Source organism: Panthera pardus, unplaced genomic scaffold (genome assembly GCF_024362965.1).
Source record: "Panthera pardus isolate Hobbes unplaced genomic scaffold, ASM2436296v1 HiC_scaffold_24, whole genome shotgun sequence".
Classification (NCBI taxonomy): Eukaryota; Metazoa; Chordata; class Mammalia; order Carnivora; family Felidae; genus Panthera; species Panthera pardus.
The window spans coordinates 126,004,809-126,028,882 of record NW_026526810.1 but is presented as its reverse complement, the minus strand read 5'-3'; the positions used below and the strand labels follow the sequence as shown (position 1 = coordinate 126,028,882).

The 24,074-nt window shown below is 53.6% G+C and overlaps 1 protein-coding gene and 1 long non-coding RNA gene across 8 annotated transcripts in view; both read left to right on the top strand.

Annotated features, from left to right (window-relative positions):
- The first annotated feature begins 302 nt into the window (after nucleotides 1-302).
- Nucleotides 303-2,676, top strand: LOC128773046 (uncharacterized). The gene is made up of 3 exons (XR_008417292.1): nucleotides 303-688; nucleotides 1,011-1,086; nucleotides 2,562-2,676. It is a non-coding gene; the product is annotated as an uncharacterized LOC128773046 (long non-coding RNA).
- Nucleotides 2,677-10,091: 7,415 nt separating this feature from the next.
- Nucleotides 10,092-24,074, top strand: part of TTC7B (tetratricopeptide repeat domain 7B) — a 254,144-nt gene continuing 240,161 nt past the window's right edge. For 2 of the 7 annotated variants that reach the window (XM_019462020.2, XM_019462018.2), the window contains exon 1: nucleotides 10,092-10,388. In XM_019462020.2, the coding sequence (XP_019317565.1) occupies nucleotides 10,268-10,388 (121 nt within the window). In that variant the 5' untranslated portion in view covers nucleotides 10,092-10,267. The remainder of the gene's footprint in view (nucleotides 10,389-24,074) is intronic. The other 5 variants (XM_019462019.2, XM_019462021.2, XM_019462022.2 and 2 more) reach the window with 3 other exon arrangements.

Sequence of the window (24,074 nt, the reverse complement as noted above, 5' to 3'; positions counted from 1 at the left end):
ATAACCACCAATCTCTTTTCTGTATCTATGAGGGTTTTTTTTGTTTTGTTTTAGATTCCACATATAAGTGGCAATCATACAGTACTTGTCTTTCTGTGTCTGACTTACTTCATTAGCATAATGCCATCGAGGTCTATCTATGTTTTGGCAAATGGCAAGACTTCATTCTTTTTTATGGCTGAGTAATATTCCACCATATATATATACACACACATATATATATCACATCTTCTTTATCCATTCATCTGTCTGTGGACACTTAGGTTGACTCCATTTCTTGGCTTCTGTAAATAATGCTGTAATGAACATGGGAGTGCAGATATCTTTTCAAATTAGTGTTTTTGTTTTCTTTGGACAAATATCCAGCAGTGGAACTGCTCGTTCATATCCCTTTATGTGCTAAAAAGAGAAATCTGGGTGGGGTGAGGACCCGTGCAACCTTCATCATGCTCCTGCAGCAACAGAGACATTCAAACCATCCACCCCACTGGATCTCATCAGAAAATAACTTCCTACAGTAGACAGTGCTGGCAGCATCTTTCTGCTGGCCACAGACTATTCTGGGCAATGTTTTGAAAATGAAACTGATTTATTAAAAGCTTACAAGAAGAGGCAAAACACAAAAAACAAAAAAAGCCTGAGGTTGACTTGACTGCTTTGCTGTGGGGAGTGGCCCAAGATCATGAGGGTGAGTAGCCTGGGGGATGCAGCGGTGGTGGCCTGAAAACACAGTTTTCTTGTCCCCACTGTCCCGCTCACTGGCCACATAGCCCTGGCCCAGTCACTCGGGCCTTTGTTTTCTGGTCTGTAAAATGAGGCTGAACCCCTCAGGAGTCCTTGAGTGGCAAACATCAGGAATCCACACGGGATGCCAGGAGGGGTGTTGTCAGAAACACAGACTGGGAGGGTCTCTTGCAGCCTGAGGGCTGGAAGCAGCTGGGCCTTGGGAAGGCTGGGAAAGTGATCTCTTCTTCATTTAACATTTACTGAGCTACCACTCTACATGCCAGGCACGTTCAAGGCCCTGGGATCCAGTGATGAACAAACCCCCAGGATCTCGGCTCTCAAGGAGCTTATGGAGAGCTGGTAAGCAAATGAATACCCATGATGGTACTGAAAATGTCACATACGAGGAAGACACGGAAGCAGGCTAATATGATAGAGTCTGGCTGCAGGAGGGGTCCTTTTAGAGTGGCCCTCTCTGAGGAAGGGTCACTTAAGAACATTCCTCCCCCACCTCAAAAAAGAAAAGAACATTCCTGAATGTCAAGCCTGAGGCAGCATGGGAAAGACGGTTCAGAGTTCTAGGCCGAGGAACGACATGCCCCAAACCTCGGGTGGGACCAGGTTATGCTTGTTTAAAGACCAAAGTGCCCTGAGGTCCATCAGCCAGAGCCAGTGGCCTGAATTAAGTCTGAGAGGGAGGCAGGGGCCTGGCAGTGCAGGGCCTGGAGGGCATCTCAGCATGGACTCTCTTTCCACCTCCCCTCTCTGGGCCTATGTGTCTGCTTCACTGTTCTTCCTTCTGCAGACTGGTTTCCTCTGCTGCCCAGGCCACAGGGCAGAACAGGGCTGCCCGTGGGTACCAAGTTCACGCTTGGTCCAGCCACTCACAGGGACTGCCTCGATCCAGGAAAGCCCTGGTCACACGTGCATCTCTGGTCCAATTTCCTGTAGCCCAAACCACGGCAGCTGCTAGGAGCCGAAACAGGCTCCAGAAGTCCATGGTGAGAACAGGGCAAGCACTCCAAATTTACCTCCCCCACAGGGGACTGGACCGGGGGCCCCTTTCCCAGCCCTAGGATTCTGAGTACAGAATCCACATTGTTCTGAAGCAGTCTCAAAGGTCACGAGGACTTAGGTCAGTTCTCACACATTAGTGAGCACCAGAACCACCTGCAGGGTTTGTAAAAACACAGATGGCAGGGCACCTGGGTGGCTCAGTTGGTTAAGCGACTGAATGGGCTCAGGTCATGATCTCGTGGCTCGTGGGTTCCAGCCCCGTGTCGGACTCTGTGCTGACAGCTCAGAGCCTGGAGCCTGCTTTGGAGTCTGTGTCTCCCTCTCTCTCTGCCCCTCCCCCACTCATGTGTGCACGCGCGTGCTCTCTCTCTGCAAATTAAACACACACACACACACACAGATGGCTTCTGATTCAGTAGGTCTAGGTGGCAGCCTGAATATTTGCATTTCTAACAAGTTCAGATGATGTTTTAAATACTTTGGTTCCTAAAGTGGAGTCCAGCTCTCAGGCCCTGCCAGTGTCCTTATCCGGCAGGTTTCAGAGTCAGAAGGACAAGAGTCAGGGGTAGGGCCTAGCCTCCATAGCCAGCATTCTGGATCCCTCTGTGCACCAGGGTTTGAGGATCATGGTTTTAAAATGTTTCAAAACACCAGAAATGTCTTTGTTCCTGGCCTTGGGTGTCTAATTAATCAGTATGTTGGGACTGAAACAAGACAAAACAAGCTCTCCACTTTCACCAAAAATGAGGGTTCCTGGGAATCCAGCCTCTGGGTGGGTTAAGAGCTCTTTTGGGGGGCATTTTCATTTCTCCCTGCAGGAGGAGACCGGGTCCTACTCACCGCGTGGCTCGCTGCTCTGCGTAAATAAATACTGGGACAAAGTTTGGGGACGCGCCCTCCCGTCCCAGCCCTGGCTCCCGGGCCTGCGGCTGCTACCCGCCGTCCTGCGGGGCAGTCGGCGCCAAAGCCTCGCGGGGGGTCCTCCAATGAAGCGCCGAGGAACTCCATGACCTCATCGGGAAGCTCTCTCATTGGCTGCCTCCGCCGCGCCGGGCCTGCCCCTTCCATTAGAGCTCCGGGTTTCTGCGCGGGCCCGGCCCCTAGATTGAAGGCTGCTTGGGTTCCTAGCTGCAGGCTTTGCAGGCTTCTCTTTAGATTCCTCAGAAGAAACTTCGTTTCTTGAGAAAGACTGAAGTGTTTTTTTCAACCTGCCAAAGTACTGGTTTTCTGCGCTAACTTTCCACTGGTGTGTTACTGGGGTTTAGCTGGCACTTTGATCCTAAGTACCTGACCGATCACATTTATTTCCCATTTATTTTAATCATGTATTCTAAAGAGTTTTGTCTTTCTTTCCAGTGGATGAATTTCTCACGCCCCATCTTACTGCGGAATGCTAGTGATCTTCTCTCCCACATTTACCCTGAGAATTCAGTGATTCCCAGAGAGGGAATATGACTTTCACAAGGTCACACAGCAAGTTAGTTAGATGAAAGTCAGATCCTGGGCTCCTAACTCCAGCTTCAGTGTCACACATATTCCACTTGGACGATCAGACCAGACCCGAAATCATTTTTCAAGGCTTGGCTCAGGGGTTACCTCCTCCAGGCAGACTTCCTGGAGCCCCTCTGTGGCCCAAGGGCTCCCCCAGTCCCTGGTGTTCATCTGAGTGCAACCACAGAGCTATTTTTCACTTCTTTGTCCCTTTTCCCAATTAGACTGTAAGTTCCTTGAAGGATAGCATCACATTTTATACAATTTTGTATCCTCAGAACCTAACATTGTCTGGCACACAATAGATGCTTAATAAATGTTTGTTGAATTAAACTGTGGAAACTTTGCATGCTGGTGGCCTTGTGTAGGGAAAGATCACTCGTAAAAGTAGACTCTGTGTTTCTGAGGCTCTTTCATCCTGAATGAGAATTAACTTTTTTTTTTAATGTTTAATTATGAGAGAGAGAGAAAGGGGGGAGGGGCAGAGAGAGAGGGAGGTAGAAGATCCAAAGTGGGTTCTGGACCGATAGGAGACAGCCTGATGCAGGGCTCGAACTCATGAGCCCTGAAATCATGACTTTGAGCCAGAGTTGGACATTTAACCAACTGAGCCACCCAGCCGCCCCAGAGTTAGCTTCTTTTTACTAATAAAGTGTTTAAAGGGAAAATGTTTGCTAATTCAATTCTGCAGGAACAACCAGATCCTTTGTGCTTACCTAGTAAATTCCTGATGGCCCTTTAAAATTTCTGATGTGTGAATCAACCATTATTCAAATCAAACCACTCCATTTATTCTCTTCTGTGTCTGATCTTCCAGGAAGCTTATAAATCATTCTAGTCACACTCTTGACTAGGTGACAGGTACAATGTTCTCCCCTGCATCCATGTAGTTTCTGATCTTTATGTTGCTGTTCATTCACACATGCAGTTGGGTATTTTATCACTAAGCCTATTTCTGGCAGAAGGTAGGACAGGTGGTATAAGGGTAACAGGAAAGTGTCCCCTAAACTCTGAGTGTGAAAAAACACTCATGAAAATAAGGGATTCCTATCACACAGGCTTAAACCCAAACCACCTTGATTGTTATTATGGTGTCCAAAGCCTATGCAAAGTAGGCATGGGTGGAGACAGAAAGTGGAAATTCACAGAACGGGTCCAGCTTCATCCTGAGCAGAAGACAAAGATCTGGGACATATGGATATTCTCACCCTTGGAGAGGTAGGCTCAAGAATGGGACCAACACAGTCCTCCGATCTTTTCCAGGGCCTGAATGATGACCTTCTTGAGAGTTGCCCTACTCTGGTTCCAAATCCTGCTCACCAAGCAATCTCTTAACAAAAGTTTCAGCTTTGCGTGCATCATGACACTGGGAACAGGGTCTCCAGGGATGGGGTACTGGGGGAATGGCTTCCATCATCAACGAAAGTTGGCATGGAGTATAAACAGTGGTCTGTAGTGAGCTTCTTTAGTGGAAGCAGGTGGAGTGCCCTGGAGCCCCCGCATGTTTCTGGACTTACAAGGCTGAAGGCCACCTTGGGAACATGGTGTCCACGTGCAGGTCATGCCATGCCCAGGCCTTCCTCGAGCAGCCAGCCAGCCTTCTATCCCTGGCTATCTGGCTATCCCTCTCAGATGGCAACCGATGATAAAATAGAGACACCAGCCTCAGTGCCTGCAGTGGGACTGCCCAGCAAGATTCCCACTGGTGTGTCCCTATAGTGGGAACCATGACTCCAGGCAGCAGGTGGCCTTTGGGAAGAAACTCAGGGGACCCTAGGGCACTTCAAAGGGGAGGGGCATGGAGCCATCTTGAGTCATCCTCAGAAACCCTGCTCAAAACAACAGCACTGATGCAACTTTTGAATAGCAGCTTTCTGGGGCACCTGGGTGGCTCAGTCAGTTAAGCGTCCGACTCTTGGTTTTGGCTCAGGTCATGATCTCTTGGTTCGTGCGTTCAAGCCCTGTGTCAGGTTCTTCGCTGACAGTGCAGAGCCTGCTTGGGATTTTCTCTCTCTCTCTCTCTCTCTCTCTCTCTCTCTCTCTCTCTCTCTCCCCCTCCCCACTCGCTCTCCCTGTCTCTCTCTAAAATCAATAAATTAACTTAAAAAAATTTAAAAAAATAGCAGCCTTGTTCAGAAAAGTGTGGGTGCTGCGGGTATGATAATGTGGCTGACTCAGGGTGTCATGGGCACACTGCAGAGTATTACACACGGGGAAAAAGAAGGAACCACGGCCTTCAACAAGGCTGTGCCAAGGACAAATCCAAGAAGAGAATGAGCAACAAGGCAAGTGACAGAACATGACACCATGTTTACAAAGCATGAAACCAAACAATATCATATATTGGGTTACATGTAACATTCACGGCACAAGGGACAGCAGAAGGCTACTTACAAAACAAAGCCAGGGTATAATAAATGCAAAGATCAAGATGATGGTTAACACTGGGATAGTCAGCAGGTGCCTTGGTATTCATTTTACTAGTTTACTACGTAGGTGCCCCTTGATTATATGGGTTGTATGAATCAAATATTTCATAATTATAAACCACGCAAAGGCACGGCACCTGTCATTACTCAAGCCCCAGGCCTGCAGGCTCTGGCACGTTTTCCAGGGTCCTCACGGGCATCGCCACAGTGCCCACTTGCCCATGGGGTGGCTGCTCATGGCTCACACCTTCCAGGGGTCCAGGGCCCAGATGACAGGGCTGCTGCCTGGCCTGGTGAGGTCAACGGTTAGAAGTGACTGTTCTGTTAGCACACTGTGGTCATTGTCATTTGCTCCATGTAGATTTCCATCTCTTTCTTAAATGCGACCCATTTGCTTCAGCAGGCAGATCCCCACTTCTGTGGGCCTGTCCCCGGGGATGCTCAGGACTCGGCTACACCGGCCCAGCCCAGCCCAGCCCAGCCCAGCCGCATATCTACGGAGCACCTACTCTGTGCCAGGCACCGTTCTCAGCGCTGGGGAGGCAGCCGTGGATAAAATCCCACAAAAACCCCTACCCATGGAGCTTTGAGTGAGGGGAGACTGACAGTAAACACTGAATTAATACCTAGAAGTCAAGAAGAAAAAAGAAAAACACCACAGTGAAGTAGAAAGATCAGGAGTGAAGGGAATGACAGGAAGTGGGTTTGGATGGGGTGGTCAGGGAAGGCCTCCTTGAGGAGGTGACCTTGGTGCAGAGACCTAAAGGAAGGGAGGGGGACCACGTGGATATCTGGGGAAGAGCCTTCCACGTTGAGGGAGGTGCAGAGCAAAGGCCCCTGGCCCCTCTTCTTGCCTTCTCCTCAGTCTCCTGGAGCTCCCCCAACTCCAGCCCAGACCTCTCTCAAGCACTCTCCCCCCACTCCCACCCCCCACTCATCTCTTCCCCTATTAGAGTTGTTTTTTTTTTTTTAACTTTTTTAATGTGTTTATTTTTGAGAGAGAGAGAGAGACAGAGTGCGAGCGGGGGAAGGGCAGAGAGAGGGAGACACAGATTGGAAGCAGGCTCCAGGCTCTGAGCTTTCAGCACAGAGCCCGATGTGGGGCGATGTGGGGCGATGTGGGGCAATGTGGGGCGATGTGGGGCTCGAACTCACCAACCGTGAAATCATAACCTGAACTGAAGTCAGACGCTTACCCCACTGAGCCACTGAGACACTCCCCGCTATTCTAGTTGTAAAGGAGACCCAGGCTTTCGGGGGAAGGGGAATGGGAGGTTTCCAGACCACAGGGGCGCCCCTGTTTGTACCGGCCTTTGCTCTGAGCCTTCAGCCCGCCCTCACCACTCCGGCAAGCCAGATTTACTCTAGGGATTAGCCAGGACTCATATTTCCTGAGCCATCTTCCACTTAGCTTCTTTCCTTCTGGGCATCGCCAGCCTCGGGGGTTGGCCTACAAGCTGTGATTTTTCACATCTTTGTCAAACCTGTAATACCAGTGCCTGGAAACAAAGATGTTGGCTTAATTATTATCATCAGCACGTATGACTTCCTACCCCTGAATTTCCGAGTGCCACCTGCAGGTAAACTTACCTGGAAAACAATCTGGGGAACTTCTCCACCTGCCACCTCCTGTATGTCTCCAGGGTTGTCATGGCAGCTGCCAGAGCGGCCGGGGCCATGGGGAGGACCAAAGCATCACAGATGTGGGGCTGAGTCCAGACCGAGGGGCCCTCTCTGGGGCTCTGCACAATGAGGGGCCAGAAAGTTCTTGCCCTTGGCCGGTCAGGCTGACAGTGTTTGTCAGCTCTTCTCCCAGTCTCTACACCCCAGCAACCTCAGGGCTCAAGCAAATGACCTTGAGGACTCTGTTGGGTGTCCACTACTTCCAGGGTGGCCTGTGGTGAAGGTGGAAACCTCAGATACAGTCACAGATACTGTTAAGTCCAAAAGGAAAACATTTGCAGGCTGATTCCGGACCTTGAAGATCACCAGCCTCATTCGTTCACTCAAACTCCTACATCGTTCCTATGCTGGGTCCAAGGGGGGTACAGAGACACAGAATGAGAGCTCACGTTTTTTTGCATTCTTATGGTGTGTCAATGCCATTTTAAAGTGCTTTGCTTGTATTTTCTTATTTAATTCTCCACCAACTCTACTGAATAGGTATGCTAGCTGAGGAGCTGGAGGCATGTAAGGTGTGGAGAGGTGAAATGTCACTGCCCAGGAGGCACCTCCTGGGTTAGGGTCCAGGCTCCACTCCGCCCTCATGACGACATACGCCTTGTCTTGGAACTCATCAGGTAGGGGGGCATAAGTGGAACTCTGATAATTCACATTCCAGCGTGGCCACTGAGGCAGTCTTAAACGTCACTACAAAGCTTGTTGTTAGAAGCCCTAGCATGGCCTGGGGCTCCAAGAACGCACAGGAATTTCCCTCCTGGACCAGAGGGGACAGAACATTCCAGGCAAATGTCGGGAGAGACAGATCGCCATGCCAGAGCCTCGAGGAGAATATGAGGGTCTGAGGGGGAGGGCAAATATCTCCTGTGGACATTTCTCCTCCTGTTCTTCCTGTTCCCTCTTGGCAGAACCGAAGGCACCAGGCACTAAAGGGTCCTCTGCTAAGACATGTCCCTTTCCTGGGGCTTGTCCCCAACACCTGAGACCCTTCAGGTCACCTTCGACACAGGTCCTTGGGGGTGCCTGAAGGTTATGCTGGTCACGGCAGAAGTTATCTCCTGACCTTCCTTTCCTAACGTCCAATGTCTCCTTTCAGATTCCTCATGGTGAACCGCTGTCCGCCATGTCTGTTCTCCCCAAGAACAGCCCCAGGGCTGCTGAGGAGACAGGAGACAAACCCATGTGAAGCTGGAGTGAGGTCCCTGGAAGGGGTGCCGCTGCTGGGGACAGTGCTTCCTCAGCACTGGAGCTCCAGAGCGTCAGCTCCGGCCTCGGTCACACTGTCCAGCATCCAACATCCTCACCTCAGCCACAGCTATCACCCTGGGGCATCCCCAGCCATCTCTCTCCCCAACTACTGGCAGTGTTCTCAGCCATAGTGACATACCTAAAATGTAGGTCACAAAGTGACACTCCTGTTAAAAGTCCTGCACGGACGTCCCATTCCACCAGAGTAAGAGCCAAGGTCATTACAACGACCCACAAGGCCCGCCATGAACTGAAATTCCTCCTGCCTTTTCTTGACTCCCTCCCTCCACTCCAGCCACACTGGTTTCTTTGCTGTTCCTCCAACTCCCCAAATGCTCTCTCCCCCTCCCCCAAGGGCCTTTGCGCTGCTGTTTCCCATGCGAAGAATGCTCTTCCCCCACAGATGTCCTCAAGGCTCTCTCTCACCCTCTTGAAGTCCTTGGCAAGTGTCACTTCCATGAAGCCAAGGCTAACATCCCATTGAAAATTGCAACATCTTTCACATCCCTTGCCCCCCACTCTGTATTCTCACTTGGCCCCCTCGTCTCTTCAAATAGCCATCTTCACTTTCTAACTGACTACTGTATTTTGCTTATTTCTTCCCCTGGCTGGAATGAAAGCTCTACGAGAGACAGAAGTCTTGGCTGTTTAGTTCTCCACTGTATTTATTCCCAGCACCCAACCCAGGGCCAAGCACAGAACTGGTGATCGCTACATAGTTACCAAATAACCGAAAGAATGCACACCTTGGACACCTGCCCCCAGCTCTCAGTCCACAGAGCCAAGGCAAGGAAACCCCACTGGTGACTTTGCATACTCCTCAGGGGGCAAGGCAGCTGGCGTCTGAGCTGGTAGCAGTCCTTGCCAGGCCCAGTTCAACTCAGCAGACATTTATGGAGCCCCTGGACAGGTGCTGTGCCGGCCTGACACGGATGACTCTTCGCCCACCTCGTCTGCCTGGGGGCTAAGGCTGCCAGGGGCAGAGGGGGGCCTCCTGAGGGGACAGGCCAACCCTGGCCCAGAGGGATCTACTGAAACCTGAGATGGCAGGACAAGCTCAGGCAGGCCTCCCCCTCACACTCCCCTCACACCAGGCCCACTAGTCCTGTCTGGCGGGTGACCTTCCTCAGGGTCGCTGCCCTTTTAGGCCCCATCCCCATCCGCCCCTTTGCAGTTTCTTCCCTCCCTCGGGTCCCCAGGCCCCCAGCCCGCCAGACCCACACCCCTCACCCTTGCCCTTCCTCACCTGCCCGCACCACCGCCGCTCCCCCCACCCCTTCCACCTCGGGTCTCGACCCCAGCCCCAGCCCCCGCCCCCCTCCAGGTCCCCCCTCCCGCCGTCCCTCCCCCGTCGGGCCTCCGCCGCCGCACCTCGCCCTCGCTCAGCCTCCCGCCGCCCCCCAGCCGCGTCCGGCCCCGGCCCCCCGCCCGGCTGCCGCTCCGGCCCTGGCCGGCAGGGGCCGCTCCTCGCGGCGCCCGGGGCCCCGCCGCCGCCCGCCGCCGCCGCCCGCCTCCCCGCCCCTTCCCCAGCCGGCGCTCCCGTTACGCCGCGGAGCCGGGAGCCGGAGCCCGCGCCCGCGGCGGCAGCGGGAGGCGGCGGCGGGGGCGCCCGGGCGGCGGCGGCGGCGGGGCCTGCGGGGCCTGCGGGCGGGCGGGCCGGGCCCGGCCAGGCCGCGATGGCGACCAGGAAGGCGGGCTCGCGGCTGGAGACGGAGATCGAGCGCTGCCGCTCCGAGTGCCAGTGGGAGCGGATCCCCGAGCTCGTCAAGCAGCTGTCGGCCAAGCTCATCGCCAACGGTAGGCACCGGGCGCGCCGGCCTGGGCTGCGGGGGGGGCGCCGCGCTCTCCGCTGGGCCGGGCCGGGCCCGGGAGGCGCGTAGGGGCGCGGGCAGGGGCGCGGCCGGGATCGCGGGCGCCGCGCCGGCGAGGTGCGCGGGGCCGGGGCCTGGGCAGCCCGGGCGTCACGCGGTGGGGGCGTCCGGCGGGCGGGGGCCGTGCCCGGCGTCCCGGAGTTCCGGCGTGCTGGCGGGCTCCTGTGGGGTGCGCGCGTCGGGGGGGCTCCAGGAGCCGGCTGCTCCACCGGGGTCCCAGGGGCCGGGGCGGCCTTCGGGTTGTAAGAAGTTGGAGGCGATGGGGGAGGGTGCTCCCCCGGGCACGGCCCGGCCCGTGCAGCGTGCAGCGTGCAGGGGATTACAGTGTGTGCGTGTATGCTGTACCCAGGGGGGTGTCGAACAGAGACCCCTGGGAAATAGGGTTTGTAAACACATGACGTTCAAGGGGCTCCAGGGAGAAGCTCAGACTTGGGGTGTGTGTCGGGGGTGGTTGGGGAAGGCAGGGGAGATGTGTGTCCTGGGGTTCAGAGAGTAGAATGTCAAAGCTGTGGACCTAGGGAGGTCGGGTTTGGGGAAGTAGAGTCAAGAGAGTCAGGGAGAGAATATTGTAGAGAGAGGTGGGAATGTTGTGGAGGAATGGGGTTGGATGGGCAAGGGGCTCGGTGCCCGGAGGAGGAAGGGGCCTAAGGGAGCCACTGAGTAGGAACCTGGTGCTTGGAGTTAGTCTATGGCCCCGTTGAGTGAATTGGTTCTTGTACCCAATCGAATCAAAATTGCATCCAAAATCCCATTTCAGAGCGCAGCTCCACGTGGCCTTATTTGTTTTGGAAGCAAGTATCGTTAATATTTGCTGGTCCTTTAGTACCCGCCAAAAACCAAGGGCACCAGTGGACTGGTGAGAGGGCAGAGGTTTTGTGTTTTATATCATCTCTGGCAGCCTGAGGCTCTGTGAGCAAATGGTGGCTGAACAAATGAATGAATGAATGAATGAATGAATGGATGGATGGCACTGCTCTAAGAAAAGACATCACACTATTTTCAACCCTCTAACCTCAAACTACCCAGAAATGGAGAGGGATGTCACGTGTCTTCTTCAAGAATGGTTTATGACTGTGCCTTTTACGGTATTAGTGCCTTGAAATAAGAACTTGGTTTTGCACACTCTCAACTGTGGTACCCTGCTTTGGGCAGATATTTCCTGAAAGGACTCGGGTACCATGACTGCCCCAGGGGCATGGAGGAAGCATAGACCTACCTGGGCTCAGCTTGGTGGAAAGTGTTGACTCTTCTCTAAGTTCTCCCTTGACAACAATGGTGTTTGGTCCCGTGGGCCCCAATGGCAGCTTGACCTTGCCCTTCCTTTAAGGTTCACCGGCTTCTCCTCCTGCTTCTCCTCTCGTTACCTGCAGCAAGGTCTCATTTTTTCCTTGGAGTTTGGACAGTCCTGGGTCTACTTTGTCACTTCCTGGCTGGGTAGGCATAAAATACCTTCAGGGCAGGTTGATGTTAGGGTTAAATGGGTTCATTTGTGAGCCCCCCCCCCGGTTCTCTTCTTCAGAACCTACTTGTTTTCTGCTTTGTTTACTCACTCATTGTGCTGATATTTGCGTGCCCACCTGTGCCAGGAACGGAACAGAAGTGAACAGCACTAACCAAGCTCCTACCCTCGTGTACTTAAACTTTTCTGAGGAGATAGGATAGCAAATACAGAAATCAATACATAGGTTAGCTTCAGATAGTGAGAGGTGATTTATTTTATTTTTTAATTTTTTTTAACGTTTATTTATTATTGAGAGACAGACACAGAGCATGAGCAGGGGAGGGGCAGAGAGAGGGGGAGACACAGAATCCGAAGCAGGCTCCAGGCTCTGAGCTATCAGCACAGAGCCTGACACAGGCTCGAACTCACAAACTGCGAGATCATGACCTGAGCTGAAGTCGGTCGCCTAACCAACTGAGCCACCCAGGCGCCCCCGTGGGAGGTGATTTAAAGAAAACAGATGAGGAAAGGCGATTGAGAGTGATGAGTGGAGGAGAGGCAACTCAAACTATGGTGGTCTTTGGAATAGATGGGCTTTTGGTGGTATGGACCCATCTTACCTTCACAGCCTCCCAAGGCTTGGCTTTCTTCTCAGGGACTGGTCCCTGGGGCCTGAGCCTCAGTCATTATGGGGCTTTTGGGGGAGTGGGTTGTGTGGGGCACTGCAGTCCGTGGGTCTGTGTGTGTGTTTGCTTTTGGGAAGCTCGTGAGAGGCAGATTTCTGCCCCAGAACCCACCTACCTTGTGGCAGTAGTTGATGGCAAAAGGTCACCCACCCAGCCTTCAAAAGGTCAAAGAGATTGCTCAGGAACGTAAAAATACACAGCAAGGAAAGAGATGAAACAAAACCAGAATTATTGTGGTTCTTCTTTAGGGTTCAGAGAAATGTTGAAGGAGGGTCCTTCCCTTCTTTTGGCTGCTGGGGGCTTCCTTTGGCTGGCGGTGGGACTTCCTCCTGGGTTTGAGGGCACCAGCTCCCCCTTAGATCCTTTTGGGTGCACTGGACCTCAAGTTCTTGGCAGATTTGGCAAAATCCTTAGGCTAAAGCATTTGCTGCTTGGAATAAGGAAAGCGAGTTAATGTCATGTTTTTCATAGTAAGACACTTTGAAGGCAGCCACAGGCATAACAGAACAGTCTTTGGAATGAGGCAGACCAGTGCCTGAGCCTGACTCTATGTCCTTGGCCAAATCACTTAACCACGCAGAGCCTCAGTCTCCTCACCTTAGAAGGGGAGCTGAAGACTGAGTTTGCAGGGATTGTTACGGAGATCACAGGAACTAATGACTCCCAGGGCTACTCGCAGAGTCTGACATCTTAATATGTAGGCCCTTCATTCGTTCATTCGTTTGTTCGTTCATTCATCCGTTCCATAAATACCGAGTACTTGCTACTCACTGCTTTAGGCACTGGGGATATACCAGTGAACAAAACAGACAAAAGCGACAAATGTCCCTGCCTTTGTGAAGTCCACGTTCTGGTGGGGAAGGGGCAAGGGGATGTAAATAAAAATCACTCAGTAAAATTTGCAGGTTGCCGGATGGTCGTAAGTGGTATCAGAGGGGGCTCAAGAGGGGAAGAGGCAGCAGTGCTTTGAGAGAGGGGTGGTTGGGGGGCACAGAGGATACTAATATGTGGCCAGGGAGGGCCTCACCGGGAAGGCAGCATTTGAGATAGGACCTGAGGCTGTGGCCAAGCATGTTCCAGGGAGGGGACCTCAAGGGCAGAGGCCTGATGAGGGCAGAGGGGTGGCTGGGCCAGATCACCTGAGGCTTGGAGGTCACGGTTAAGGCTTTGGCTTCTCTCTGAATGAGGTGGGAGCCAAGGGAGGTTTCCGAGTGGAGGAGACCTGCCTGCAGAGGACTTCCTACTCAGCAGCTTTTGCTTCTTCTGGGACGGGAGCACGGCTGCGGGCTTGAAATAGTAGACACTTTCAGAGCACGCTGCTCCAGCCTGACTCCTCTGAGATGAATTGGTTTAGACATTTTGCCAAGAGGTGGATAAGGAAGAAAAGGGCAAATGCCAAGCTGAAAACAGACCCCAGAAGTCCATTTTCTGCCTCGTGCCCCCCTCCATCTCAAAAACACAAAATGCGTGGCAGTGATATGCCAGGCCCCTGTGTGTTCCAGTAGGACAGTGACCACACAAGTTAAGGGGGGTGGCGGGTTGAGGTGGGAGAAAATGCGACTCAAGTCTAGATTCTTGCTGCAAACTAGCAGCTTGGGCATCGTGTGGGAGCGTGTGAGGAATGGACTCTCAGGCCCCACCCCAGACCTGCAAGGTCAGAATCTGCATCTTAACAAGGTATCCAGGAGATTTGTGGGTACAGGGAGTTCTGAGGTGCGGTGGCCTGGAGCTGAGGTGGCAGCCTGAGGGGGTGAGGGGGTAAAGACGGAGAACAGCACATCAGCTCCCTGTTGGCTCGTAGGTCGGTCCTGGCCCTAGGAGGACAGTCCCAGCTGCCTTCTGTCTCCAGAATGTCACCCTTTAGCCTCCCCATGGTGAGTTCACTGCTGTGTGACAAAGTGCAGTGGTCTGGCACCTGGGCTTCCATCCAGTCTCTACCTGTAGCTGGCTGGGTGACCCTGAGCCAGTTAGTTAATCGCTCGGAGGCTGTGTTTCTTCATCGGTGTGATATGGTTGATAATCCTACTCCCCTAGGGTGGCGGTGAGGAAGAAATGGGGTGAGAAAGGCAAAGCTTGCTACATGCAAAACACCACTGTTGACTCTCTCCACCTGACGCAGTATAACCCTGGACAAGGCAGGCCATGTCCTGGATATCACCTGGCTGGGAAGAAGAATGGGAGGCCTAGAAATGACACACTTGAGCTTGTGCCCGGTGGAGACTCTCGCGTATTTCAGGCACAGAAAGAGGCATTTTGGAGCCTGTGCCAGCCCCAACAGACAGCCACCCCCTTTCTGAAGCAGTGTCTGTTTTTCCTTCCTTTCCCTGTCTGCTAATCTTAGGTGAGCTCAGTTACTGAGCTCACTTACAACAATTCGGCCCCAAATGGTGGTTTCTCCTTTAAGGGATCATCACCGTTCTGATTAAGTGTGATTTTGAGACCCTTTAAGTACCTCTTGGTGATGGGCAGGTAGGGAAATGGTGCCTGAAACAAAGAATATTTCTGGCGCAAAGTTTGGTTCAAAATGTATGCAGACCATTGAGTGGGAGTGAAGTTCTTGCATTTGCCAATAACTGATATTCCCCATGGCATTGGTGCCTTCAGCACCGTGGCTTTCCACTCTGGAGCTGGGCTGAGTTCCTGGACAACTCCCTGGTCTCAGGCCTCTGGAGCCTTTCTTGCTGGACCAGGGGCTTCTTTGGAAATAAGGCTGAGGTTTAACTGATAGTCTGCTGTGGGGTGGGAAGGTGTCACTGTGGTTTGCAATGGCTTCTTTGGAGGTTCCCAGGACGTCAGACTGTTCCCGGACAGTGGGGAAGGACACGAGTCAGACCTTGATGACACTTCATCTCGGCCTTCCTAGGGCGTCCATCCTGCTTTCACGTACTCTGTCCTGTTGTCTGTCCTCTGAAGGACGCACCTTTGTGGCAGACCATACGTCCTGATTTTTGGATTCAAAGGTTCACTTATTTGACAATAATATGTTGATAGCTCTGAGATAAGCACCGGGGCTCAGGCTCATGGTTGCTGTGAGAGGGCAGAAGGACCATGACCTTGTGGCTGCACACAGTGGGGCTGGGACTGCTCAGCTTCTCCCTGGCCTCCGACTTGGAGGGATTTCAGGCTCTGAGGATTCCTGACGTTGATCTGCTTGGTAAGCCAGCCTTTCCAGTGTGTCCTCCCTGAGTTCACCCCCATCCCTGTCTCCTCTGCATCCTCCCCACCCCCCACCCCCCCCCCCGCCATGGCTGGTTTGGCCTATTGGACCCTCACACTCACTTTGCTCACTGTCTTTGCCCCCATGCTCACGCTATTGCTCTGAAGTCCTCTCTGCAGTCAGAAGCCTACCCGTCTGTCAAGGTCTGGTTCAAGTTCCTCCCAGCTGTCCTCCCTTCACAGAAAAGGATTTGCTTCAGAGAAAATAACCATACAGTGTTAGGACCAGATGGGTCCTGAGAGATCCCATTGTGTAGCAGTTTTCAAACCGCGTGGTTGAGGAACCCCTCTGGGAACACCCTTTAGGGGCCTGGGGGCCAGGTGCGCGGGCCTCACACAACGGAGCAGTGATACATTTCCCTAAAGTTTCCTTTGAAAGAAGAGCTAATGTGCTTTTAAAAACATATTTGAAAGCCATCGATCTAGTCTTTGGCTCTCCATTTTACAGGTGAGAAAACAGGCTCACAGAGGTGTCTCCTGCAAAGCCACCAGCTGGCGAGTGGCAGAAAAGAGCAGAGTGGGTCAGAGCTCTGGCTTACCGGTTCAGTTGCTTGGTTCGAAGTGAGGCTGTGCTCCTTCCTAACTAAGAGCGTTATTTCCCCTTGTGAAACCCCGCATGGGAAGGGGTGATACACATTCAGCATCCCTTTTCTGAAACCCTTGGTGCCAGCTGTGTTTAAGAATGTAGAATTTTCCAGAAATACTGGAAATTTTCCATATGCTGGCCAGTATGTGACCCTCTCAATGGGTCCGGGGCAGCACTTGATAATAAAACATGTCACTCTTTCTGTATCAAAACACACGAGCAGTCACTGCAAAGGGACACATAGAATATAAATAGCCCACGGTGGTGGGTTTACGATCTCCCATCCCCCAGTCCAGGGCTGTTTCTCCTCCCCCGTGTGGGCTGTCTTGGCACATGTCTTGTCTCCTCACCCAGGCGTTCAGCTTCTAGGGGACCGAGGGCTGTGGTTCTGCTGGGATGAACTGTCAGCCCGCTTGGCGTGCTGTGCGGCCAACTGGGCCCGGACTTTTGCGAGCGGAGGCCTCTGAGCGATTGGAACAGGCGACGGGAGGTCCTCTTCTCTGGACTTGCTTGTATGTGGGGTCATAAACGTCTTGTTGTTGAAGTCACACTGACTTGGGTTCGCTCCTTACTTGCCGCCCAAGGCCCTCCAGCAGGTACACCTCCTGGCTCACTCGGGGCACCCCCAGCTGCCCCGCCAGCTTTGCACCGGGCACGCCATCGGGAACGGCCTCCGCTTCTGATGCACGTTGACCTCACTTGGGTAGATTCCTGCCCCGCTGGGTGACCTCATGCTTGGCGGGTGGCGCAGGGTTGCAGGGCGTTCTGTGAAAGCCAGTGTTTCCCATCTGAGAAGCCAAGAGAAGGGAAAAGGTTTTCCGACACCTCTCAAAACCCTCTCCATCAACTACCAAGACAAGAAGGAGCAGGCATTTGGCAGCTGGGTCAGATGAATGCCATGTAACGTAGAGAGGGCAGTCACAAGCCACAGGAAACCTAGCAGTGTGTGTGGCCACAGCCCCTGTGTGTCTGCCCCTGCTCGTCAAGTGCGGTGGAGGGGGACGTGCCAGAGCAAGGCGGAGCAGACGTTTTGTGGTCCTTTTGGACGCTGGCTAGACCTGGAGTCAGAATCTGCATGCGTTTGCCCTCTGAGTGACCTTGTGCACCTCACTTGATTCTCTGAAGCCTTAGTTTTCCTGACTCCCTGGGTGTTAAAACGGTGCGAGTAGGGAACGAACAAGCATTTCTTGAGCTTTTGCCGTGTGCCGTGCTCTGGGCATCACAATGACCGCGTGAGGAATGGGGTCGGGGGTCGTAATTCTCATTCGGGGATAAGTGGACCGACGTTTGGAGATGTTCATCGAACTGGTTTCTAACCCTCTTCTCACTCTAGTTCCATTTTTCTTTATACCAACCAATTGTTTTCTAAACTTGTCAGATCAAAGAATCACCAAGTAGGCTTGTTGGGCCGCATCCCTAGTGATTCTGATGATGCAGCGGGTCTGGGGCAGGGCTCCGGGGTGATGCCAGTGCTGCTGGTCCGTCCACCCATTCTGAGTAGCACTGAACTAAGGGAGCCTGGACATCATGGATTCCCAGGCCTCTCCGGTGGGGTGGTGATTTCCCTTGGTCCAAGGTGGGGGCTGGACATCTGCATTTTTTTTTTAATGTTTATTTATTTTTGAGAGAGAGAGACAGAGCACAAGTAAGGGAGGGGCAGAGAGAGAGACAGGGAGACACAGAATCCGAAGCAGGCTCCAGGCTCTGAGCTGTCAGCCCAGAGCCTGACATGGGGCTCAAACCCACAAACCATGAGATCGTGACCTGAGCCGAAGTCAGTCGCTTAACTGGCTGAGCCACTCAGGTGCCCCGACGTGCGCATTTTTAAATAGAGCCTTAGGTGGGTTGTGTGATCAAGCGGGTCTGGAAGCCCTGCTCTCAACCATAATCCTTAGCATTTAATGAGCACCTCCTATGCGTGGGGACTGCACCTGAAGAAATAGAGTGAGGGGGTCACCAGCCACGAGGAGCTTCCAGCTCAGGGTAGTCACGTAATCTCTGGGCAGCTGAGTCGCCTGGGGGCTGCTTAGCAACTCAGATTCCCACGCTGGGCCCGAATTCCGCTTCAGGAAGCCATAGTGGGGTTGGGGTTCAGGAAGCACGATTGTTGACGAGCATAGGTGGTTGGAGCACAGCAAGCTCCAGGACCAGATTTTAGACACGGTTGTCCAAGTGGTGGGGACAGCGTGCCCCGCCTGCAGCCTGAGGAGAGCAATGACCGCGTTACGAGGCTTCAGGGTGCCGCTGGGTTACTGGGGGGCTGAGGGCAGGGTGCGCTGAGACGACAGTGGGAGGGGCCTGGCAGAGTGCCAGGAGGAGGATCTTGGGGAGGGCTGTGGCTTTAGGGTGACCAACATGTCCCAGTTGGCCTGACGCTTTCTGGGTTTTCAGAACTGAAAATCCTGTGTCCTGGGAACCCCCCAGGCCTGGGCAAGCAGGCCCATAGATCCCCTGTTAAGCAGATGGAGCGGTTTTTAGCAAAGAGGAAAGGAACCTGGTGCGAAGCAGGGCTTTGTCCTGTTAGACCTGGGTTCAGATCCCGACTCTGACGCTGCTTGTCCGGCCTTGGGTCAGTTACTCAGCTTCCCCGAGCCTCCCTCTTCAGCTCAAAGGTTGTTTTGAGGAGTAAAAGAGATAATGCAGTTTCAGGCACCAGCAGTCATCTGCAGCAGCCTGCCTGAATCAGGAGTACTGTGCGTGGAAGGAGGTTAGAAAGGTCCAGATACTCAGCCCTTTACAGGGAGGAGGAAGCAGGTGGGGTGACAATGACAGCAGTGATAACAGAGCCGTGCAGGAGGGGTTGGGGTGGGGTCCTGTTGTACTGACTTGTGGCTGAGGCCCAAAGCTGAACGGCAGTCGCTGTTAGCTGGGTCCCCGAACTAGTCAGTGTGGACCTGGGGCCTCACGCCAGGTCTGACAGACTCCCCAGCCCTTGCAGCCTTCCATCCTGCACTTTAATGAGCCGGGATAGGAGGTGGGGGTGTCATGATGTGTACTGGGGACGCAACAACGAATGTGGCCGCTGGGCTGTCAGCCCCATGAGGGCAGGGCTGTTTCGCTCTTTTGTTCTCTGCTATATCTCAAGCACCAGCAACACGTCTGACACACAGTAGGTACTCAGTTAGTTGTTCAGTGAACACCTTGGCCGCTGCCCTTGAGGAGTTAACTCGGATTCATTTCCTCCTCAAACACCTGCTGAGTGCGTGCTGGGTGCCAGCCGCTGCCTGAGGGCCTGGGGTGCCGTGGTCATTAGGCCCACCCTGTGCTCTAGTGTAGCACACATGCTCAGTGCTGGGAGTGGGAGTGGGAGAGGACGAGGGCTGAGGAGGTCCTGGGGAGGGAGTGTCGACCTGAGAGGCTAAGACTCTTGGTATCGTCCCTCAGGTGACTGGATGGCCCCGCCTGCCTGGGGCTCTGGGTAAGTTCTGGCTGATGGACTGCTGTTCAGGCTGACTGAACGCCCATGACCTTCTCTTCCTGTGTCTCCTGTGCAACTGTAGGGTTGACACTTGCTGAGTGGCCAGGGCTCCCTGCTGCCTCTCCTTGTCTCTCCAGTCTCCTCACCTGTGGGCTGGTTCAGCCCCTTTGCTGTGAGGCCTGCCTGCCTTGAGTAACTGCCTTCTCCGGCCCTTGCAGGTTCTGAGTCCAAGAAGAAGCAGTATGTTTTCTCAAGTAAGGGGTGTTGAGTCGGTGAGGTGATATTGCTGGGCATGTCGAGCACAGGGACCTGCAGTAAATGCCTTTCCTTTCTCTGGCCCGCCAGGCCAAGAGAGTCCGCTCTCCACTGAGTCTTGGGCCTGGAGGCCTGGGAAGGTGGGTCCCTCAGGCCCCTTGCAGCTGCCCCACGGCCCGGGGCAGCCTCCTTCCTACCTCTGCCCCGCCGCACACACCAGTTTTGGCGTCTCCTTCTGCCTGGACTCTCACTTGGAGAAATCCTACCTCACCTGTCTTCTGAGTGTCCCTGGTGGTCTTTCCACCCCACTGTGCCTGGGCTTGATGGTCCCACACTGTAGTCTTTGAGGGCAGGGACAGGATTAGAGCTTTGAATCTTCAAGAGATGCTTGCCGGCTCTGTGTAGGTATGCATTTAACTTGTCTGTGTGGGGCCAGCTTCCTGAGCGAGCCCTTTCCAAGCCTTCTGGGTTGGCCTGATAACATCCCCCTGCCCTGTTAGAGTCATTTCCTGCCCTGCTGAGCCCTGGGGACAGGCCAAACCAACTCCAAGATCATGACTTTCAAGTTACCTTTTCTCTTCTTAGACTAGGTTTTTCTAGGGAAGTGTGTGTGTGTGTGTGTGTGTGTGTGTGTGTGTGTGTGTGTGCATGTACGTGTGTATGAGCGTGTGTGTGTTAAACCAGTATACTTATCTATTCTGCCAGCGCAGTGGAAATATTGTCTTCTGTTCCCACATTTTACTCTCTCATCCTGTCCCTCCAGCTTCTGCATTGTACGTGAACACGGGCAGAAGGCTTTGGCTTGAAGCCTGGACTCTAACTACCAAGAGTTTCCCAGAATATAGCTTTCTGCCAACTTCTCTGAGCTCCTTAATCTTTGACTTATGGCATCTTTGCCTTTCAGTCAAGATCCAAATGGCCAGGTCCTCTGAACCGGGTCATAGTTTAAGCAAAGATGGCGGAGGGGGAACAGAGGCAGCCCTGAGGTGGAAATGGGAAGGCCGGGGTCTCGGTCAACAATCATATCCCAGCTACATGCCAGGCACGCCTGAGGGGGGCTGAGGTACCTGATTAGGTCCTGTCCGTGAAGGGGAGACTAGAGATTGACTCATTCCTTTCAGAAATATTTAAAGAATACCTACTGTGTGCCTTGGAGACAGGGTGTGAAGGGGAGAGTGACAGGGCAGAGGTCAGAGCCAAGGTGGTAAGGTACAGGGATTTTGGCTTTGACTTCGGGTGAAAGGGGAGCTCCCGGAGGGTTTTGAGGGGCCGGGTGACATGACCTTCTCTTCTCTGCCCTGCTGCGTGGCCCTACCCTGGTAAAGCCCAGCTCCCGGCCTGCCCCTGCGTGCTGCATTTTGCGGGAGGAACCTTGCGCGTCATTTGCACTTGACGACAAGTGACCTCGGAGGCACTGCCACGCTTCTGGCATGTTTGTATTCCTGCTCTCACGCACTCTTTTCCCTTCTTAGGCCTTTTATCTGGATGGCATCCTCTCCTACCTCATGACGTTGCCTCATATTTTAGCGAGGAAATAGAGCGGTTAGGAAACCCCCTTGTTTCCCACCACCGAATCTGTGTCCACTTTCCCTCCTGTCACTGCGTGGAGGCTCCAGTTCCTTTCAAGGCCTGCACCCCCTTCACCTTTGCTCACAATCGCCCTGTTGGAGCCTCCTCAGGACTTCACGGCTTCTGGCATTTCTCCTCGCCTCTGGATCAATTCTCTGTCTCTCTCTGTTTCCTGGATCATGCCCTTGAGGGTTCATAGATACCCAAGACTCTCCTGTAAAAACCTTCCTCAGTCCCACGTCTCTGTCTCCTCACTGCCTGCCTCTCTGCTCTGTCTCAGCAAAGCCTCTTCGAGGAACCTTTGTCTCCTCGGCCCTCTCCACGGAGCTTGTGTCCCTGCCCATCCCGCTGCTCTTCCGGTCAAGGTCACCCTCCGATGTTGCCTCCCTGTTGCCAAATCCAGTGGTTACGTTTGTGCTCTTATTTTCTTCCCTATTCCAGCTGCCTTTAACCCGCTTGGCCACTCCCTCTTTCTGGAAACTTCTCATCTCCGTTTTTGTAACAGGCCGTCCTGGTTTCTTTAACCTGGTCCTTTCGCTCACTCACTCTCTCCAGCTTTGACGCCGACCTCCATCCACCGATTTGATGTCTCTACTTGGATATCGAATGTTATTTAAGTCTGTCGAAGCAGAACTCTTGGTCTTATTCCTCCTCCCCTACAGTAAACGGCAAAACGGTACCACTGTCTACTCCACTGTGCAGTGTCATACCTGAGATTAAAGAATTTATCTTTCATCCCCGTCCATTCCTCATCCCTCGTGCATCCGTTTCCTATTGCTGCCGTCACCGATTATTACACATTTACTGGCTTGAAACAATGCAGCTGTGTTCTCTGACTGTTCTGGAGGCCACAGGTTGGAAATGGGTCTCATTTAGGCTAACCTCAAGTGTCAGAGGGGCTGAGTTCCTTCTGGAGGCTCTCGGGAAGGATCCATGCTTTTGCCTTCCTGGCCTCTGCGACTGCCCACATTCCCTGCCTCGTGGCCCCGCCTCCATCTTTAGAGCCAGGAGTTAGCTTCCTCTGTGACTAGACCTGTTTTCACCACCATCTCCTCCTCTGAGCCGCCTACTTCCCTCTTCCAAGGACTCGGTGGTGCCCCCGAGGTAATCCGGAGTAATACCGTCTCAAGGTCATTAACTTAATCCCATCTGCAGAGTCCCTTTTGCCATGTAAGGTGACATACTCACAGGTCCCAGCAATTAGGGCACAGTCATCTCTGGGGCGCAGGGGGTATTATTCTGTGTGCCACACCTCCGGTCCAACCCATTAGTAAATCTTGTTTATTTTTACCTCCAAATCGTGTCTTCCCCTCTGCCCGTCTCTCCCCTTCGGCACTATTTCTCACCTCTGCCCCCTTGTCCTGGCATCTGTCACCCCTCACCAGACTCCTCTGCGGTGACCTTCCAACCATCCCTGCCGTTGCCTCGCCCTCTCCAGCCCCAAGTTCGTTCTCCACACGGCGGAGGGAGGGGTCTTCACAAAACCTAAACCGATCACTTCAACCCCCTGCTTGCACACTCCCCGCCCCCTCCAGAGGCTTCCAGGTGCTCTGAGAAGGAAAGCCACACTCCTGAGCACAGTCTGCCACAGTGTGTTCGTGGCTGCCCTTACCGCCTCTCTGACTACCATGCTCCCATCTGTCCCTGCCGCTCCAGCCACACGGCCTTCTTGCTGTTCCTCACGCATGCCAGCTGTGTTCCTGCCCCAGGGCCCTTCCGTGGGCTGCCAGAATACTCCTCCCTCAGATCTTTCCATGGCTCGCCCAGTCTCAGGTAGCCACCCAGTCGCGCACTGCCACGCCGCCCTGTTTTAGCTCTCTGCGCGTCTCTTACCGCTACCTGGCCTTTTCCTTGTTTGTCTCCCCTTCTGGAATGCGAGCACCACGAGGGCAGAGACGCTTCTGCCTCACCCACCACTGTACGTGCTGGGTGCTGGCAGGTGCTAAGTAAATGCTGGCTGGTGGCTAATGCGTGCAGCACTCTGAGGTCAGGCCAAGGGAGCAGGAAAGCTTCTCCAAGGTGACCCTGAACTGCAGCTCACACGAAGCCTGGGCTGTTGGCAGGAGAAGGGAGGGAGGTACAGCCTGTCCAGGCACCCCCAGGTGAGGCAGACTGCCACAGCCTCGGAAGGATGTGGGGGGCCTGGAGAGTGTGCATGTGGGAGGCTGGTGGCCCAGGGACAGCGGTGACGAGCTCTGCTTAATAACTGCACACCCAGACCTCCCTCACCTGGTTCTGAGATGACGGGCCAGGTCCTGCCAGCCCCCTGTGGGTGACCAGATTACGCACTCCCGAGTCAGCACACTCCAACACGGGCCTTCTTCTTTTCTTGATTGTTATGATTATTTTATTGGTTTTAAGAGAATTTAGTGCTTCATCACTTGCATATAACACCCAGCACTCATCCCAACAAGTGCCCTCCTTAATGCCCATCATTCATT